Genomic DNA, 22404 nt, shown 5'->3' with positions numbered 1-22404 from the left:
AGTTTTGACTGTCCTGCAGCTGCTACAGAGGTCTGATTTTTTTCATTCCTTTTTCTGAACACATAATGTACTATCAGGATGGAAGGACCATTTCACCCAGTATAAAAAAAAGTGTTTCTGAACAGGATTACCTACCCTACCTTTAAATGGGTATACAGATTACATCTACAGTAATTTTATACAACAGACATTTGATAAAAATATATCAATAAAACCTTAAATGAAAATTGGGTTGAAGTCAAGTCAATTTGACGTTGACTTAACGTTGGATTTTGGTTACGCAAAAACAACAAAATCTCAACGTCAGTTGACGTCGGTATTGGACATAATTTTAACATTGACATTATATGTTGAATTTACATAGAATTTTGGTCACCCGACGTCGCAACCGGAATTTAACCAAATATCTAACTAAATATCTAACCAAATATCAACGTCTTATGATGTTGTGTGCCTGCTTGGAATAATCTGTTATGTCTCATTTAACAGACGCTTTTATCCAAAAGCAACAAGTAGGAGAGCATTCAACACACACTCGGCACAATCTGGCGCGACGTGACGAGGTCCATACGGGTTCTGTTGTCTTGCACGTCTTACTGCTTTACAGTAGGTTAAATCATAACAAGGAAACTTTACGCGTGATTCATGTCATCGCGACATACTGTAATACATTATACTTACAGTGTGTGTTTGAAAAAAGGATGTAATCGTCCTCTGCTTTTTTCTGGGGTGCATTTTACCCCAGACGGCCAAACAGCAAAGTGACTAAACGAGCGAAAATTCGCAAGAGCAACAAGAGATTTGAAGCTCATGGCAGACACGCCCAAGAGATGATAAGCGCTGTGATTGGCTGAATATTAGTTAACTCAATTCTAAGTAACAAATCAGAGAACACGGGCGGAAATATTGGCGCTGGGTCAAAAAAATGCGGGGGACAGAATCAGCTGTTTCTAAAAGTGCGGGGGACGTGTCCCCACCATCCCCCCCGTCCTCCCCGTCCCCCCCGTCCCCCCCGGTTGCTATGCCCCTGCTTGTGTTACTGAAGAAATCATTGAAGGTCGCTTGTTAAAAATACAAGCTGTATTTGAAAGTGTAAAGATGACTTTCATCAGTGTTTATGCTCCAACTGTAGACACTGAAAGGGTGGTCTTTTTAAACTCTCTAAATACTGTAATAAGTAACTGTAGTGATGATGGATACATGTTCCTAGGTGGTGATTTTAACTGCACTGTAAATGCAACTCTAGACAGAATCCACCAAGAAACACATGGAGCCAGTAAGAATTGTCTTGTTAAAATGATTTATGTGATGTTTGGAGGCTTTTTCATACTACTCAGCATTAATATACTTGGACTTATGTTGGGCAGTTTGTGACTTTGCGAGATAAACAACATAAGGTAGCACTGGTATTACAAAACATTCAGTCACACATGCCAATCAAAAACAGACGTGACACAAATAACACCTTTGAAAAAATAGTACTGACTTTAATGCATTTAATTGATATATAAAATATCCCAAAATAAGGCTATTTATTTAGGATTTTGTGTCACAATTACGTCAGTATAGACGTCGATTCATCTGTCAGTCACTACTGGAGGTGTCACAAGTTCACAACATATGGTGACATGTTCTGCGACTCTGTGTCAGTCGGGTGTCGTGATAATGTCAATGATACATGCCACTATCCACTGGCACATGCCAATGAAGACCAGATAGTGACATGTGCCATTGGCATCTGTGCCTCATATTTTTGCTTCTTATTTATTAAATACAGGCAATTGGTTGATGAAACATTGTTTAAAATTAAGATGCAATTTGTACAAAACGAAAGGCTTTATTCAAAACAAAACTTAATGTGGTCAAAATTATGAGAGTCTAGAAAGCGGTAAAGCTCCAGCCATTGATGGCCTTCCTGTGGACTTTTATAAAGTTTTCTGGCCTGTGATTGGCTAAGATTTGTTGCTTGTTCTCAGAGACAGTTTAAGTAAAGGACACTTACCATTGAGCTGCAGGAGAGCAATCCTCACTCTTCTCCCCAGAAAAGGGGATTTAGGGGAAGAGATCAAGAACTGGCGGCCGGTGGCTCTGCTCTGCACTGACTACAAACTTTTGTCAAAGGTGTTGGCAATGTTGACCAGACTTATTGTATATCCAATAGGTTGCTCAAAGTTGCTCAAATAGTTGCCAATAGGTTGCTCAAAGTTCATTAAAACAACCATTTCAAAAGCTGAAGTGATTTTCTTTTTTTTATATTATAGTTAGAATATGTACAGGGTATCTGCGGGGTCTTGAAAAGTATTAAAAGGTGATAAATCAATTTTGGGAAAATTAAGACCCTTAAAAAGTATTAAAAAGTCTTATCACGGCTTTATAAAGTGTTAAATTTTGAAAGTATTTTTTCTGAATTAGCTGTCCAACAGTTTGAGTCCCAAAAACATCGTAAAAGTGTGTGAATTTAGTCATTTTTATAAAAAAAACGAACAGGTACATAAAAAAACTAGGCTATTGTGAGTGCGTTCGTAAATTGCCTCTGAGAGCACCAGAGCGGGCAGGCGGGCGGAAGTTCAAAAGCACAATGTACGCTCTGGCGTTCCCAGTGCGTATTACGAACGCACCGAAATGTTTTAAAGGTGAACTAAGTAACTTTTTTTATCTTAACCGAACAGCTTCGGAGTCATTGGAATGGTTATATGACTGTTTTCGGGTTGAATGGTGGTCTTCTCGCACCCCTCGAGCGCCTGTGAGACGAAAAACCACCCTGGCAACTTTGGGCCGGCGAGCCAACCAATCACCCCTTTCCATAACAACATTGAAAGCTCAGTCAACATGAAGGATGGGGGTGCACCCAAACACTACTGATAAATATAAGCTAATGTGTAAATGTCAGTAATTTATCTTTTTTGACTCATTCTTTTTATAAAAAATTATTTAAAGGCTGAAATATGAGGTTTATCTTTGTATAAAACCTTTTTTGTCAAAACTTTATTTGAACTTGTACATGTTAGTAGATAACATGTTGCAAGACGCTCTTTTAAAATCTGGCCATCATTTTTAATGGTATTTTAATGTTTACGTAAACAAAAAGTGCATATTGATGCTAATCAATTTGTTATTTGCTGTTTTTCGACATAAAACTTGTTGAATTGACTTCATTCTGTAGTATTAGTACTTTTTGAACAGGATTCTGTGATAACCGTGATAATTTTGGTCACTTTAATCATCTCATCATTTCCTCTCTAGTTATGATCAACTGTGATCAACTAAAATCAACAATAATTGTGTTTTACAGTCAGGGGCGTAGCAGCCATTATAAAAGTGGGGGGACAAAAGCTGTATGTGACCATAGGATGTGACCCAAAGTTGATGTTCATAACAGGGTTTTTCCTGGCTCAAAATGAGGCGGAGGTGGTAAAATCCTAACAATGTATTTTAATTTCAATGTAGATCATCATATAGGTTACCCTAATGTGTTTCCCACATTATTTTTGTGGGTGGAGCTTGGTACCTCTGGTGGGGTCCGGGGGCATGCTCCCCGGAAGAAAATTTTGTACATTTTAAAGATAAATTCATTAATCTGGTGCACTTTGAGTCACCCGAATCCACTGTTAAAAATAAATAATCCACCCGCAAATTGCCCGAACCTATGATATTCTCTGATTTAGATATCTGCATCTGATCATCACATTACAATTATTCAAATTCTTAGTGTTAGGCATGATAATATGGTAACATATCACACTGAAGTAGGCTGATTTAAAATTAACATTTATTTAAAATAAAAGTTCTTCTTTTGGCAAAATTACATTTCCTTAATAGCAAACAGAGGCTTTACTCCCTACAAACTTAAATTGTCAATGTTTCATTACATCACTGTTTGAAAACACAATTTTTTTTGTACCTTTATAAAGGGCATTTTCCCCCTAATGTTATTAAATGTATGCTCCATCTTTCATTTCAAATTCTTAAATTTGATCAATATATTCAATTAAAATAATAAGACACTAGGCTGTTAACGTTACCAATCAAATTAAATAATTTACATTGAAAAATTATAACTGTATTAAATTAGATTATTTTAAATATTTTCGAATATACAAATAAGGAATGTTGAAAAGAATGATACTTTATGAAACTAAACCGCCAGTAGGAGGCGGCAGGCGACCGTCTTAATGAGCGAGTCATTCATTCAAACGATTCGTTCAAACGGCTGATTTATTCAAAAAGATATTTTATGATATTTACATATTTCAGTTACACTACACTTGAACAATAACTTTTATCTTTCTTCTTAACAGTTGGACAAAAAAAAGTGTTCAATGAGTATACAGATTACATCTACAGTAATTTTATACAACAGACATTTTATAAAAATATATCAATAAAACCTAAATCAATGTATTTACAAGGTTTTAATATTATTTTGGTCACCCGACGTCACAACCGAAATTTAACTAAATATCAACGTCTTATGACGTTGCGTGCCTGATGGGAATAATCTGTTATGTCTCATTTAGCAGATGCTTTTATCCAAAGCGAAGTAGGAGAGCATTTAAAACACACTCGGCACAATCCGGCGTGACGTGACGAGGTCCATACGGGTTCTGTTGTCGTACACGTCTTACTCATAGACGGTCTTACTGCGTTACAGTTGGTTAAATCAACAAGGAAACTTTACGCGTGATTCATGTCATCGCGACATACATACTTACAGTGCGTGTTTGAAAAAAGGATGTAATTGTCTTCTGCTTTTTTTCTGGGGTTCATTTTACTTTAGACGGCCAAACAGCAAAGTGACTAAACGAACGAAAATTCTCAAGAGCAACAAGACAGATTTGAAGCTCATGGCAGACACGTCCAAGAGATGATTCGCGCTGTGATTGGCTGAATGTTAGTTCACTCAAGTCTAAGTAACAAATCAGAGAACACGGGCGAAAATATTGGCGCTGGGTCAAAAAAAAAAAAAAATGCGGGGGACAGAATCACTTCTTTCTAAAAGTGAGGGGGACGTGTCCCCCCCCCCCGTTTGCTACGCCCCTGTTTACAGTATAATATGCAAAAGTACAATTTTCGATAAAAAAAACTACCTCTCCCTCTCTCACACACACAAACACATCAGATAATCCTAGAAAGATAGAAAGATAGAAAGATAGATAGATAGATAGATAGATAGATAGATAGATAGATAGATAGATAGATAGATAGATAGATGATCCCGAGGTAACTATCTATCTAACTTGGATAATGCGTCGTGTAGGTCTTAAATTTCAATCTTTATGGTCTTAAAATGTCTTAAAAAGTCTTAAATGTCTTAAATTTGACTTACTGAAACCTGCAGAAACCCTGATGTATAACTCAGTGTTTTAACTAATTGAAAAAGCTGAATAATCGTTCCAAACTTACTGATTAGTCGGCGAAATAATCGACGATTAGTCGATTAATCGTTCTAATAATCGTTAGATTAATCGATTATCAAAATAATCGTTTGTTGCAGCCCTAACTCCAAATTTAATTTAAAGTGACTCTTTGTTTTTTCAATTTTCTATCTTAACAGCTGATCCTCGGATTAGTTGTGATTTAATTTAGACCAAGGATTATTCTGGGCATCTCATAATTTCAAATATTCGTTCATTAAGGACCTAGTGTCACTTTGAGACGTCACGTCGTGAATGTGCGCTCACGATCACAAACTAACCAGTCCTGAAATAGTCAGAGGGTGCAGTGCAACTATTTTACCCTAAGCGGCTGCACACTGCAGACTCATAACAAAGGTGTAATTATTTAATACTTGCTAAGTCAGTGATAGTCAGAAATCGGAAGGTCTCCATATGACGTGCTCCATGCTCCATTCATAGTGCCTTCAGTTTGATCTACCCTGGACAGAGATTTGCGGAAACACCGGACTGCACTTCAATCTACTGGAAATAATGATTTCTGAAGAATGCAGAATAAATCAAGGTCAACATTTATTTTTGACAGGCAGAATTAAACACCAAATAAAAAGAATTAAAAAGAATAAATAGTACACAACTGATCAGCATATAATAGAGACATCATTCAAAATGCAATATCAAAATAGTTTAAAAGAGTCAGCATACCTGGCAATAGAGACACACAGCAGCAGTGTGGGAAGTTCTGTTTACAGATGCTTCTTTGAGTGGTTTACCAATTCCCTTTAAATACCCAAGTGGAATAAAAGAACAATAAACATCTAGAACCCAAATATTTATTCAGCTTTTGCTGGACCCTTTCTCGTGCCCCAAGTGGTCAGCCTGAGTTTGGGGGATAAAGACAAATGTTTTCAACGATCTTTATTGGGGCATCTCCCACATCAGAAGAACAGGCATTGTTTTCTTTTTCTGACTGTTCTGCTGCTGCGGGAATGAAACAACTTTACCATTCGCACCAGAAGTATTTATTTTGACCTCTCATAAAACAACTGGAGACAGTAGGTGTGTGTGTTTTGCATGACTGAATGAGACCTGGAGGGGAGAAGATAGTGTGAGGGGTCAGGAAAGTCAGGGTGGAAGAGATGAGATAGGGGCAGTTGTGTTGTGCTCTCTGTCCCATAGATCTCTTTTTCAGATTAGTGAGTTTTATTGTTTTATTGCAGGTTAGAATTCTTGAATTCAGTCTTAGTAGAAGTCCATCCTTACATAAACATGATTTGAGTCTTGTATAGTGACATTGAGAGTATTTTAAAGATCAACGGTGTTTTAAGTGCTCCTTTTAAAGTTCATAGGGGGGTCAGACAATGATGTTCATTATCTGGTATGCTGTACTCCTTGGCCATAGAGCCTCTTCTGCACAAATTAAGACTTTTCGGTGTAAACCCTCCTGGAGTTTTTAAATGATCTGCTTATGCCGATGATGTTGTTGTCATTGTCAAAAAACAAGAACAAGTTTTTGGTGTATTGTCCTCTGCTAAAATTAACTGGGGGAAAGTGAAGCTGTAACAATCAGTGATGAGTAGAAAACTTGTTTTACCTGCCGGGTTAATTTGGAACAAGGGTGGGTTTAAATATCTTGGTGTTTATCTTGGAGATGATACTTTTGTGTGTAAAAATTGGGACAATGTTTTAGAAAAAGTTGAAGGACGTCTCAAAAAATGGAAATAGATCTTGCCACAAACCACTGATGTGTAAACTGAATTTAGTGACACTACAGTGTGTAACATTGAAGTTAATGACTAATATTTGTAGTAGCGCTTTTGGGGTTTTGCACTTTGCAGACGGTCTCACGGAGATCGATTTATATTATAAGGCTCGTTTTGAGGAAAATGAGGTTGTAGCTCGTCATCTATGGATTGGAAATGGGTGTCATTTGAGTTTTAACAACATTTAGCTCATGATTTATTGATCTGGGAAGTTCGGATCTGTGAATAACTTTACTGAACTCCTCGAACTAAGCACTGTCCGTATTTCTTTATACTTAAGTCCAAGTTCAAAATAAAACTCCATGAACCGCTCCATCATTAACTGCTGAAACACTGATTAAACAGGAATCAGTGAAATCATGAAATCTGCCGCTGGTTACAGCAATGCCACCCTGACTGAAATAAATAAATAAAATACGGAAAAAGCTTAGAAGGCAGTGCCACAAGTCCAGGCATGTAAAGAATGTTTCCTGAAAGAGTTCTGGTTTAACAGGTTTGAGTTCAGGAGAAAACAACTCATCAGTCCTTTATGAAATGCACGTTTAAAGGAGTTTCAAAGTAACTTCTGCTCAAGAACACATCAAGTTCAGTGGAGGAACAAGCAACACCACACCTTCATTATTCATGGTTAGTAAATACTACTTCATAAAATACTGATAGATATAGATTTAAAAGTGTCATGTATCCATTCACATTGATCTAGACTTAGTAAACAGCATTGACACATTGTTTATACAGTTTTTTTATTGTGTACAAAACTCAAAGCAATTCTTTGCTTTGCAGATTTAAACAACAGCTTCCTGAAGCCTCATATGTCTCTGTTTCTCTTCATAAATAACCTTATTCATCTCAGAACCTTTATTTCAACTCATTTAGATTAGCACTGTTACGATATCAGATTTTTCACTACACGATTGTCGTGGCCAAAATAATTAATGATAAAATTATATTGCAATATCTATAGAAATCTTGAAGAAATATAATGCTTTCAGTCAAAGAGCCTTTATTTGGGTTATTTTGATTAATGAATCACACAATTGCATACAAAGGGAAATGCTCAGTGTCTTTGCGCTGTGAGTTTTCACTGCGTGAGAATATGGTTGTGTAACGTGAGTAAATGTGAGAACAGTGTCAATAGCGTGAGTCTCGCACTGAATGTCTGAGAGTTGGCAGCACTGGCACTAGTCTAGACTTGTAAGTAAGCTTTTCTCCCCGAATCATGGAAGCAAACAAGTTATTTTGCCAAGAGATTTCTAATTTCTAGAGCTGGGACGATACACCTATCTCCCGATTCGATACTATCACGATACTTGGGTGCAGATACGATATGTATTACAATTTTTTTTAACACTAGACCATGGGGAAAAGTGAAATCATACACTTACATGATGCATATTGTTGTGAACTTAGAATCGAAAGACCAGGAGACTTGGTTGTTTCTTCAGCAGGTTTCTTTATTGAGAACACGAGCTGTCGGTAGCTGCAGTCACCAAGCCTGAATCAGTGAGATGTTCTCTTACAGTTTATATACATTTAGGGGCAGGAACCAAAACTTTGTGATGAGACAGGTTTCGGAACCTGTTCAGGACTGAGAGTGCTGCCCACCCTAATTCACTCAGCATATCCATTCAAATGCTGAGACCTGAGAACAGGACTGACAGGACTCTCTTGCTAAAACACAAACTCCAAGAGTTTCAGTAAATCAGGACTGACCAGAGTCTTTTGCTAAAAAACTCTGATAATAATAATTTATACCTAACCTTAAAGGCAGGGTAGGTAGGATTTTTCTAAAAAAAAAAACATTCCAAATTTGTTTAAACTGTCTTTATATACCAATACATAATTAAAATGTAAGTACTCTGAAAAAGAAAATATAAAAATCGAGTGACTGTAGACCTTTTAATCTGCAATAAACACAGCTCATTATTTCCATTCACTCCCACCCCCTCCCTTCTGAGCTCCTTCCAAAGCCACGCCCCCAAAACACATGAACGCGCGACGCCAAACGCTCAGGCTCAGCTGGAAGACGCATTTATTACCTGAGACGAGTGGAGAGGAAGGAGCGCAGTACATACAGTGACATCATGTCAGAATCACATGTAATAAAATACCTAACTTTATCACTATGAATATAAACAAATAAGACTTCTTTTAGTACTCACTATCAAGCTAGCATATCGATAATGGTAAAGTTTCATTCGGTAACGGGCTATATTTATAAGGCAAAGCTAAAAACAGGTTGCATTGATACACGTTTTTCCATTACCATCAGTTACACTGTGATGAAGGTGAATTTCGTGTAAGATTCATAACATATACGGTGTTTTGCATGTAAGAGTTTCCATGATGAAAACATTGTTGACTCTAATGAAGACAAACGTACACTCCGAGTCCGGAGACAAGTACCTCATCGTCGGTTCGAGGACAGGTCCGGGGTTGAGGGCGAAGCAGAGGAGGTCGTTCAAGAGTGCGGGCAGGGTCCGAGGAAGTAGTTTTTGCCTTGTTTGCCTTCGCTGACTGCATATGCAGGTGCTTTGAGCTGAATATTTCCGGGAACGGTGACATGTGATGAGTGCACGCAGTGGGGCTCGGGCACGAGACATGAAGGCATCTGATTGGTTCTTTACACTCGGACCGAGTGGCAGTGATTGGTCAGAGTTTTTACTGTCCTGCAGCTGCTACAGAGGTCTGATTGTTTTCATTCCTTTTTCTGAACACATAATGTATTGACTACTATCAGAATGGAAGGACCATTTCACCCAGTATAAAAAAAGTGTTTCTGAACAGGATTACCTACCCTAGCTTTAACATGCTAAATTCAATGTAAACCTAAATTAAACATTTTAATAAATTTGGAATCCCACAATATGATGAGTCATATTTACAAAAACAAATCATCACATCTTTCTGACTTTTATTTCAGGACTATCATACAATACTACAGTCTCTTGAATAAATTATTCAATAACAAATATATTTTAAACAGTCACTTGTAAACAATGTAATCGATAAATGCGTTATTTTAAGCACCAAGTTTCTATCAAAAGCTGATTTTGATCGCTATCGTAGACATCAGTGCTCATATTTGAACTTTAAACTTTTATCCAAGTACTTCTATCATGTATGATTTATCAGAGGTGTAAAATACTTGAGTAATTTTACTTGATTACTGTACTTAAAGGAACACTTCGACTTTTTGGGACTTTAGCTTATTCACCGTATCCCCCAGAGTTAGATGAGTCCATACATACCCTTTTCATCTCCGTGCGTGCTGTAACTCTGTCTGACGCACCCACCGCTAGCCTAGCTTAGCACAAAGACTGGAGGTAAACGGCTCCAGCTAGCATACTGCTCCCAAAAAGTGACAAAATAACGCCAACATTTTCCTATTTACATGTTGTGATTTGTATAGTTACAGCGTGTACGAATAACAAGGTCACATGAGACACAACCATCTTTTAACCGTATACATACTGGGAACTATATTATCAGAAGACGAAGCACTGCTACTTCTGCGGAGTGATTTACTCCAATTCTGAGCGAACTCTGCTCCTCACCACAGGGCTTCTCAGGCGCTGCGAGCAAATCACTCCGCCCAAGTTAGCAGTGCTTTGCCTTCTGAGAATAGTGTGACCTTGTTATTTGTACACGCTGTGACTATACAAATCACAAAATATAAATAGGAAAATGTTGGCGTTATTTTGTCACTTATTGGGAGCAGTCAGGTCAAATTTTTTTTTTCTTTTTTTTTTTTTTTTACAGATTGGGCTTTGGTCGGACTCGGGCTCATTTAGCTTTTCTCCTTTCATCGTGCCCATAATATATGTGCAGAGCGCAGGCTACTGTATGGAATATTGTTATATTGATAGGCTAATATTATAAATATGCAACACAATATGCGATCACGCGAGTAACGCGATGCGCGTGCATTAGGTGACAGTTGACCATGCAGAGCATCAGGGAGAAGTTGGAGCGCAAGGAGTCACTAAAAATTCCCAATACTTCATGAAAAGCTGCATTTTGAAAGAGTATTGATTTGATTACCGAGCCTGAAGCCTTCAAGTGGATGCTATTCGTTTTCTTCACAACGATCACAAATAAACAGTGAATGAACCTACTCAGTTCAACGGATTTTTTTTTTCTTTATTATATTTTTATTATTATTTAACGTTAGCCAGTTGGCGAAGAGTTCTTTGAAACGTTGTTCTTCAGTAAAGTTACTTGACATCAAAAAAAGGTAGGCCGTAAATCTTTATTTACTGCTGGATCACATTTGGTTATATAATATTCTCTACTGCATGCTTATGCTTCTCTGTAATGGACAGTCTGTATTAATATTTGTGGGCATAATTGTCGGTGGTGGTAGTTATGTTTGAGGCCTTTAATAAAATTGTACCTAGTAGCGTGTGTGTGTATGTTAGTGCATCTTGTGTGTGCGTCTAGCAGAGACAGCGCGCGTCAGAGAGAGCTCAAAGTGATATTGATGTTGGTCTCGGGTCGGGTTCGGGCTGAAAAATTGCAGACGTTTTCGGGCTGGGGCCGGATTAGGGCTTGAACACCACGGGCCAGGTCTCGGTTAGGGCTGGATGTTTTTCCCCGTGCAGGGCTCTAGGCTGTATGCTAGCTGTAGCCGTTTACCTCCAGTCTTTGTGCTAAGCTAGGCTAGCGGTGGGTGCGTCAGACAGAGTTACGGCACGCACGGAGATGAGAAGGGTATGTATGGACTTATCTAACTCTGGGGGATACGGTGAATAAGCTAAAGTCCCAAAAAGTCGAAGTGTTCCTTTAAGTATTATTTTTGGGGATTTTTACTTTACTTGAGTACAATTAAAAATTACACATATGATGTTTGTCAATTTAAAAGATAAATTTAAAAAAACTTATTTTGAAAAAAATATGTATGGTAGTCAATGGCGAGAGACAACTTATCTTTTTATTCCGTCTGAACTGTGCCCTGAATTACACATATGATGTTTGTCAATTTAAAAGATAATTATGAAAGTCAAGAAAGTCGCAGTTTGATGTAAAACTGCTGAGGTATAAGACTGTGAAAATACGTAATTACAAAGACTACAAACCCAAAAGGCGCACATGTGACGTCATACCTTTTCTCTCAATGAATGAAGCTAACTTTACTGAAGCTAACGTCTGTCATTTTTCCTATAGTCTTACATTATAATCGTAACATTACGCCGTCGTGCCTGAGTGTTTTGAGCCAGAATACACACATACGAGCAACAGATCTTGTGAGGTACATAGTGTGAGATGAGAGATGTAGTTCATTGAGCGATTTTCACATAAAACTAAACGTTACTCTTCTGTTTTATGACAAACTGCGACTTTCTTGACTTGCATAATTATCTTTTAAATTGACAAACATCATGTGTGTAATTCAGGGCACTGTTCAGACGGAATAAAAAGATAAGTTGTCTCTCGCCATTGACTACCATACATATTTTTTTCAAAATAAGGTCCCATGAGCCGGAAGCGGAGGGGAGGGACTTAGGCTCTCTATGCACAGCACCTTGACCTGGAAATTAGAGAAATTATAACAGTCAATCAGTGGAAGAAAATGGAGGAAGAACGTGATTCAGCTGCGAACCCGTGGCCGTACCATAGCAAATTATTTTCTTTTAGTGGTAAAAGTATGTTTAGTGGATTGTTTAAAGCATGTTGGATACTGGCATTAGATAATAGTCTTATAGTTTGATAATTAAATACAATTAAATACAAACAGTTGTAAAGCAGGATAAAACCTTGTATGTGGTTCATTCACTCCATGATTTTAGAGATTAAAATCTAAAACAAGAATCTCTAGTTTAAATTTTTTTCCTTTTCCTTTTACTTCTTTAATACTCAAGTACAATTTTAATGTGGTACTTTTTTACTTTTACTCAAGTACGATTCTGGCCAGATACTTTTACTTATAAAGGGTTAGTTCACCCAAAAATTAAAATTCTGTCAGTAATTACTCGCCTTCATGTTGTTCCAACCCCGTAAGACCTTTAAATTAAAGACCTTTAGATTAAATCTGAGAGCTGATCACTTCTCCATAGGCTTCTAAGTGATTTGAACATGCTGGCCCAGAAAAGTTATTAAAGACATCGTTAATATAGTCCAAGTGACTCCAGTGGCTCAATCTTTATAAACTCAATCGTTTATAAAGCGACGAGAATACTTTTTGTGCGCAAAAACAAAACAAAAATAACGACTTTTCCACTATTCATTTCCTTCTCGCTGGGCCTCGAGTTAGTTCTCGTAGTATGGGCCAGCAAGATTCAATCCCTTAGAAGCCTATGATCCAGCTCTCAGATTTAATCAAAAATATCTTAATTTGTGTTCTGAAGTCGAACAAAGGTCTTACGGGGTTGGAACAACATGAGGGAGAGTGATTACTGACAGAATTTTAATTTTTGGGTGAACTATCCCTTTAATTGAGTAAAATTTTCCCTCAGTACTTGTACTTTCACTTGAGTAACTTTTGAGTCCTTTTTACACCTCTGGATATTATGAGGCTGAAAAGACTGTTTGTGAAGCTGTTTCATGACGACTCTCTCCGGGTATATTATATATGATTTTGTCAAAGTTTAATAGATAGATGGACTGAAAGTCCCATAGACTTTGCATTTCGACAAACTTTGACGAATCAGAGCGAAGATTTCGCAGAAACATGTGATTTACCACATTTGTAGAGGCTGGCAGGCTCTGTAAGAACATACCTCACAATGGGGTAAAAGTTGCACCCCTGGGGGGCAGGAGCTGCCCAAAAGTTGCCCCATAGACATACTATGGCGAAGGTCAGCTCATGAATCGCATGTGTTTCTCCTACTATGGTAAACTGCATAGGGATTTTGTATTGATCATAACTCTGGATCACAGTGTCATAGACACAAGGGGGCGGGCTCATTTTACTCAGACAACCAATCAGTCTCTCAGGATCATTGTGAAGCTATCAAGCCACGCCCTAGAAACCATTTAGAGCACCTTAGCAACAAGGTCCATAGACTTCCATTGAAAGAAATCAAAGGGATATCTTTGTATACGTGTCTTAGAAAAATGAGGGTGGTCTCGTTTGACTCGGGACAGCAAACAGCCAATCATGAATCACCTCAACACTTCCAGCCCCACCCTAGCAACCATTGTCGAGCACCTTAGCAACCAAATTCCAAAGAGGGACATCTTCCATTCTGAATGTCACAGAGGCATGGGAGTTGGTTTATATCATTCATACTGACAAGCAGCCTTTGGAGTTTCATCATTGGCAGCTCCCAAGCAACTGCATAGCAACCAAACAGAGTACCCTAGCAACCATTTAGCAAGACCTATATCTCTGCATCTCTGCAAAATGAAATCATGGTAAACTATGATAATCTTGTTAGCATCATGCTAGCAACATGCTAACACGGTTTACCATAGTTTACGATGAATTCCCATAGTTTACCATAATTTACCACGTTCTAGCATGATTTACTTTGATTCTAGCATAATTTACCATGAATTATCAGGATTAGTCAAAAGAGCCAACACCCATCTCTAGAGTGCCCCTGATTGCTCTAAATTTAATATGAGTGTAGCATTCTAATCATGCATGCTTATCAACATGCTAATCATGTTAGCATTATGCTATAAGCATGCTAATCGTGCTAGCATAATGCTAGCATCTTGTTAAATTAATGCTAGTAACATGCTAATCACAATAGCATAATGCTAGCAACATGCTAATCATGGTAGTAACATGTTAATTATGCTATGTTAAGAGTTAGGTTTACTGGGATCGGCCCCCAACAGCGAATCTGTGTTTATGATTTTTACCTGATCTCGGATCAGTTTTATAGTTTTGTAGACATTTTAATGAGATGTTTGTGTAATTTGGTGATGGACAGCCCTGCCATTCAACAATCTAAACTATGTTTCCTGTACAACAACATTACTCACTGCTTAACTACTGTAGTATGATGCATCATCGAAGAAATCAACTAATTCTAGTATCAAAATGATAAACCTGTCAGATAAATCGTTTAGAGTAACATTACTAGAGCATAGACTGCCTTAATGTTGAGACAACAAATGGCAGAAGTGTAAAAGGGAAAAATTTTAAACAGAGAATATGAGGTGGTAAAGAAATAGATTTTCGCAATGACTTTTGGAAATTACAGGGTGAAACTTGTGCTAAATGCTCAATTTTGAACCATTGACAAAATCAAATGCTTACAGATGTGTCTATAATGTGGCTGATTATTCCTGGCACAACAAACTGCTGTTCACGAGCAGTGTGTGTCACTACTGAAATTATTCTCATAAACATTATAGTTCATGGCATTTGACTGTATATAACAGTACTGATTATAGATATCAGTTTGTCTTAATGTGAAATCTGGAGGGAATAAGTGAATTCTTCCTGGTGCCTTGAAGGGAAGAATGTAGTGAGCAAGTCTAAGCCAGATGTGGGAATTTTCCAGATGTGACAAAACTCTTCTAACAATGAGAAATCAAAACACTCGTTGTTCTAATGACACACACTTTGTTTGTGGTAACAAAGCTTATCTATTCCTCTGTAAGTGACTTTAAGGATGTTATTTGGCTTCTATTATTGTCAATGTGAGTAATGTCAGAGGAGAGGATTATGTGAAACATCTTTTAATCATGACACAGATCGAGAATTGAATCTCTGAAACTTAAAATATGATCAATGTACAGAATGAAGTACAGGCACTACATGAGGCCACCTTTGGTGTTTGAGGACACAGCAAAACTCACTTAGTTCTGTTGCTGACATTGCAGAAGAAGTGCATGTAATGAGGAAGCTTGTTTTACTAAATCGAATGGCTCTTGATATTCTGTTAGCCTCCCAGGGAGGAACATGCAACTGTTACATGTTCATATATCCCAGACAACACTGGAAGAGCAGCGCACAGTTTAGCTAAACTCAATACGGATCATGTCTTTTCTCCTCTGAGTGGGACGCATGGATGGTTCGGATCAATATTGGGGCCACTGTGAATCATTTGAAAGCACCTTTATTAGTTACAGTTTCAGGAGTGTTTCTCATCAGACTCTTATCATGATCATGAAAGTTTGCTTGCATTTAATCAGTCTATGTAATCCAGTGTTTTCATTGTTGTTTTATTTTCTTTACTTTTATACTTGATTTCATGATCTTTTATAATCATTAGGTATTTATGTAGTTGTCATTTGATTTATCATTTATTTATATTATTGGATTCATAGCATTTATTTATTTTTGTCATTTAATTATTTTATTATAATTTCTTTAATTTGTTTTTATATTTTGCATTTAAAGAGACAAAAACAGCAAATTTTTGCTTCCACTCAAAAAGGGGCATTTACAAGATGAGATAATAAACTCAACCAGAAAGTTTGAAGATGTTTTAAATGCTTAAAGTTTGAAGTTTTTGAAGGCAATACAGTCTATCAGAAAAACAGACAAGACAGATAGATAGATTGATTTTAGGGTGTTGCTATGCGGTTGCTTGAGTACTTGGGGTGGTTGCTAGAGTGTTGCTATGTGGTTGCTAGGGTACTTGCAGTGGTTACTAGGGAGTTGCTATGCAGTTTCTAGGGTACTTAGGATGGTTCCTAAGGTGTTGGCTATTTGGTTGCTAGGGCATTCTGGGTGGTTGCTATGCTGTTTATAGGGTACTTGGGGTGGTTGCTAGGGTACTCTGGGTGGATGTTAGGGTGTTGCTTGCTATTTTGTTGCTAGGGTACTAGCATGTTTCAGATAGATGCCATGCATAAAGAAGCATTATAGGACCCCTTTACAGATGAGTTTGTATGAGAGTCCTGATCCGATCACAGCTTCATTTCATAATCCAAATAACATTTGAGCGGTTATGTCAACATGTTAAGAGTGAAACTACTTCAGATCTTTTTCTTTTTATCCTGCAGCTGTGAATCTGTGAAGGACGATGGCGTCTGTTGAAGATCGGCTTCTGAACTCACTGATGGACCTGAGAGAAGATGATCTGAGTCGGTTTCAGTGGCACTTAAAGAATGATCATGAGTGTATATCAAAGTCTGAAATGGAGAATGCAGATCGTTTGAAAACTGTGGATAAGATGGTGGCGTGTTTCGGATCAGAAGAAGCTGTGAAGATCACAGTGGAGATCCTGAGGAAGATCAACCAGAACAATCTGGCTGATCAGCTGGAGAACAATCACAAGCAAGGTAACATTTAATTCACTCTGACTGTAATGTGATTGATTGTTTACCAATGTAAAGATTTGACTTAAACTTTGCTCTACTGATGTGTTTGTGTGACTTATGTTTCCCAGTGAGTGATTGTTACGTCCCCTGCAGTTATCATATTAAGGGGTATAGGGAATAACATGCGAATAACTGTCGGAGTTTGACCTCGGACCGATGACAATGCAAGCAAATGAGACCAAAGCGCTTAAGGCAATCAACAAGTGTTTCTTTACAATAATACAGTGGGAAAATTCATAAACCAAGACAACTTGCAATAATATTTACACAAAGGAAACAAACAAAAAGATACCCAGGGGAAAAGAAGAAGGGAATTGGTCAGTAGTCAAATAAAAGAGATTATCAAAACATAACTCTCTAACTCATAAACCAGTTCTTAACTAACTAAAAGAAAAATAAGAAAAGAAAATCTTCAGTATCCAAAGATACCCTAATATAAACTACACTTACTGAATCCAAACAAAAATACAGCAGGTGATGCAGGGTCACTACAAACCCATTAATATATTTACTGACATATTGCTTGAGACTTAATGATATATGTGTGTGTGTGTGTGTGTGTGTGTGTGTGTGTGTGTGTGTGTGTGTGTGTGTGTGTGTGTGTGTGTGTCAATATTTAACTCAGTTCCATAACTGTGTAAAATTCATCTGTTATGTGCATACATACTGTATATACAGTGTCTTTTTGGCACATACATGTACGTGTGACAAACTCCTGTACACTCACTGGACACTGAACAAGCAAAAGACACAAGATGTTTGTGTAGTTTGGTGTGTTTATGTGGCTAATCATTTGATGTTTATGTGTAGTGTTACTATGCAAAAACACCATTTCTGAAAGAGTTAATAGCTTTGAATTAAGTGTTTGCTTTTGCAAGAGATGTCTGATGTTTTGCATGTTGTGTTTGTGTGTGTTTTGTGTTTTTTGTGTGTAGAATTTCAATAAATAGTTTACACAAATAGAGCCATAGTTTCAGAAATTGTGTGCAATTTGAAAAAATAAAATAATAATTAGTAAGGATAGTATGATCACTGTATAATTTAAATGTAAGCTATTTAAAGTCTACCTAAAAAAAATACTAGCAATAGTTCCATTTTAACACAATCAAATATACTTAAGTATAACTTTAGATTATTTACAATGGTCTTAATTAAAACCCTTAATTTAAACTTCTGAAAGCAACTTGTACATGCAAAGGCTCTTTTCAATAACCCTAAACTAACCCTAACACAGTCTCATTTAGATATCAATGTTTAATCAAAAAGCTTTTAATAATATTGGTCAGCATGGCCTGAAGTTGATCTGGGTCCAATGGTACAAATCCAATAAATGCTCAGGTAGGAATTAGAAAAAATAAAGTTATTTAGACATTTTAAAACTGAAACCATCTGCATTCAAGTCAGCATTAGTAAAGGTGTTTCAATCACCATACATGTTGTCAAATTCAGCATGATCAGTGTAAGATGTTGATGTAAACACTATTGCAGTGCAAGTGTGATTAATTTGAATACAGCAGAAGTGCAGTTTTATCACACATGTGTTGTAGTTATTTTTGTAATGGGAACTGCAGACCATGTTACAAATTACATATTGGTTTTATTAGGAAAGAATGAAAAACATGATCACTTAGTCTCTGCTGTCTTTTCCCCTCTTTTTTTAAAGTCTCACCTGCAAACGACAGTCCAGACACTCTTCCCGATTACAAAGAGGCCAGCCGCAGACTGAAGAACATATTAAGACGGGAATACGAGCGGATATTGGTTGGTAATTCACAGACGGGTCATCTGGAAAACCTGAATGATATCTACACTGATTTATATGTGGTGGAGAATGAGACTGGAGGAAGAGTGAACGAGCACGAGGTGACACAAATTGAATCAAATCACAACCGACCGACTGCCAATGAGAAGCCAATCAAGTGTAATGACATGTTTAAACAAAACAAAAAAGTACTGACGATGGGGATCGCAGGAGTAGGAAAAACTGTCTCTGTCAAAAAATTCATCCTTGACTGGGCTGAAGAAAAAGAAAATCAGGAAATAACATTAATTTTTCCTCTGCCGTTCCGTGAGCTTAACCTGATTACAGAGAACTGCAGTCTCATGGAACTGCTTCACGAACACTTCTTTAGTGAGGATAAAGAACTGGCTTCTCTTCCTGAAGGTGACCGTAAGGTCTTGTTCATCTTTGATGGACTGGATGAATGTCGCTTCCCTTTGAGCTTTAAAGAGGATGGCAGATTTAAAGAGGGTGGCAGATTTACAGATGTTCACAAAAAAACAACAGTGAGTAAGATAGTTACAAGCCTTATCAAGGCACATCTGGTTCCCTCTGCTCTCATCTGGATCACATCCAGACCAGCAGCAGCCAGTCTGATACCCCGAAACTACTTTGATCAAGTGACAGAGGTGCGAGGATTTAACGATGAGCAGAAAGAGCAATACTTCATCAAAAACAGTCCTGAGGTTGCTAGAAACATCATCCGTCACATCAAGAAATCCAGGAGTCTGTACATCATGTGCCACATCCCCGTCTTCTGCTGGAACTCTCTTATTGTTCTTCAGCCTCTACTGGCTCGAGAGAGCAATGACAAAACTCCCACAACTCTCACAGGGATGTACACAAGCTTCTTAATTTCTCAGAAGCAACAGATGGAAGAAAAATACAACCATGATGGCAATGCAATGTCTTTTGATCAGATTATTCTGAAGCTTGGCAAACTGGCCTTTCAACAGCTGGAGAAAGGAAACCTGATTTTCTACAAAGAAGATCTTGAGAAGTGTGGACTAGATGTTAATAAAGGGTCAGTGTACTCTGGGTTATGCACTCGAATGTTTCAGGAGGAAATGGGTTTTTCAAACACACACGTTTACAGCTTCGTACACCTCAGCGTACAGGAATGCCTCGCTGCTCTCTATGTGTTTATGATGGGCAAAGATGAGAAAGCAAACCCATTTCTTCAATCCTGGAGAGAAAAAATTACACAGAAATTCTCCATAAAGCCACTGTTTCAGCTTCATAAGGCTGCAGTCGACAAGGCTTTACAGAGTGAGAATGGACACCTGGACCTTTTCCTCCGGTTCCTCCTGGGTCTCTCACTGGAGTCCAATCAGAGTGACCTGAAGGAACTACTGCCAGGACTGGAAATCAAAACAGAGAGTGTTAAAGACACTGTTGACTATATTAAACAGACAATAGAGAAGGAGGTATCAGTAGAGAGGACCATCAATCTCTTCCACTGTCTGAGTGAACTGAAAGATGACTTTGTGGAGGAAATCCAGAAGACTCTGAGCTCAGGAAATCTTTTAGCACAGAATCTCTCCTCTGCTCAATGGGCTGGTCTGGTGTTTATGCTACAGATGTCAGAAGAGACTCAAGAGATGTTTGAACTGCAGAAATACAGAAGATCTGATGAAGCTGTGATTAGACTGCTGCCAGTGATCAGAAACACCAGAAGAGCACTGTAAGAGGCTTCTTTACAATCATTTATAAACACTGTTAGTCATTTAATTGCTTTCATTTTAAATGGGTGACTTGCAGAGGTGGGTAGTAACGAAGAACATTTACTTCTTTACATTTACTTGAGTATTTTTTTGGAAAAATTTTACTTTTAAGAGTAGATTTAAATGTGGGTACTTTTACTTTAACTCAAGTACATTTCTAATGAAAAAACTGTACTTTTACTTCATTACGTTGGGCGACGTTTCTCTCGTTACTTTATTTTAATGCAATATGTGTTGTTAAATGCGTAGTTTATTCCAAGCGCGATGTATCTTTTTTCGGGGCTTGCGATGCTCAATTCACAAATGAATCACTCTTTTGAGTCGATTCTGTTCAAAGACTTCATTAAACAAGTTGGCAGATCTGTCTAAATCGGTTCGCGAATCAGTTTGAATGAACTGTTCAGTTCCCTGCACGCACTGAATCGTCTGAAGCGATTTCAATTCACACTCGACTCGGAGTCGCAACAGGAAGATTTAAGGACATCAAGAGCGTTGGATGAAGTGGCCGTGGACCTACTGTACAGTCAGTCAAAGCAAATCTGCAAATGCATCATATTTTTGCCAGCGATGAAGATCTTTATTAGTTTAACATCTTCATAAGCTGTCTGTGAATGAATGACTCCACAGGACGATATATTCGATTTCATTTCACTCAGGTAATACATTTTACAACCAAACAGATTATTACGCCATGATAGCACTACTAGAAAGTATGACATTACCTGTTTTTTGGACATATACATTAATGTATACATTAAATAAGCTACCATTGTTCACAGTTTATGAACACCCGCCATCCCGCGGTAGTTTGTGTGTATTGTTGCGCAGTGGCGTGGGAACTCGACTTGAAAACGAATGCCTTTGCCTGCCGTAGACACAGTTAACCAGTTTAAACATGCTTGCAGAAATATACATTTGATTACCGGAATGGAGAACAGACACCCAGCTAACAAAAAAAGGTCCCCAGAACGTCCCCTAAATGGCCTGTGTTAACGTCCGCCCGAACGTCCCCATGTGGAGTCCACTTGATGTCCCGCGGACGTTCGCAAAGACGTCCTCCGTACGTTCAAGAGGACATTCACAGGACCACCAGCGGTCATTCGGAACGTTTAGGGGACTTTCGCGTTTAGTCCCCTGAATATCATTTTATTTTATTCTACTTCTGGCTAACCAAAGAAAACAGACACGTTGTAAGGAACAAAGTATTTATTTGAACAATTGTAAAGGTGTTGTGCTCTTTCCTTGTGTGTGTGTGTGTGTGTGTGTGTGTGTGTGTGTGTGTGTGTGTGTGTGTGTGTGTGTGTGTGTGTGTGTGTGTGTGTGTGTGTGTGTGTGTGTGTGTCTTCAAACGCGCTGGCAGTTGTGGGGTTAGTCCGTTGGCAATTCTTCCCCCTGGCATCTAAAACAACAAAATTAACAGAATTAATACAGACGAAACAGACAATTTTACCGCCGTTCCCGCGGCGGTAAAATTGCGGGTGTGTATTTGCTGCCTTTGATCGCTAAGAGGCGCTACA

At 38.0% G+C, this 22404-nt stretch overlaps 1 protein-coding gene across 4 annotated transcripts in view; it reads left to right on the top strand.

Annotated features, from left to right (window-relative positions):
• Positions 1 to 22404, top strand: part of LOC311081602 (protein NLRC3-like) — a 649618-nt gene that overhangs the window by 5107 nt on the left and 622107 nt on the right. Inside the window, exons 1-3 of one of the 4 annotated variants that reach the window (XM_084112155.1) lie at positions 7642 to 7783; positions 17066 to 17344; positions 19047 to 20847. The exons of 2 other annotated variants lie outside the window; for them this stretch is intronic. In XM_084112155.1, coding sequence (XP_083968281.1) covers positions 17086 to 17344; positions 19047 to 20847 — 2060 coding nt within the window. In that variant the 5' untranslated portion in view covers positions 7642 to 7783; positions 17066 to 17085. Of the gene's footprint in view, positions 1 to 7641; positions 7784 to 17065; positions 17345 to 19046; positions 20848 to 22404 lie in introns of those variants that run through there. One more of the 4 variants, XM_084112154.1, reaches the window with a different exon arrangement.

This window comes from Abramis brama, assembly GCF_963993115.1.
Source record: "Abramis brama genome assembly, chromosome: 4".
NCBI classification, from domain to species: domain Eukaryota; kingdom Metazoa; phylum Chordata; class Actinopteri; order Cypriniformes; family Leuciscidae; genus Abramis; species Abramis brama.
This window is presented reverse-complemented; position numbering and strand designations above follow the sequence as displayed.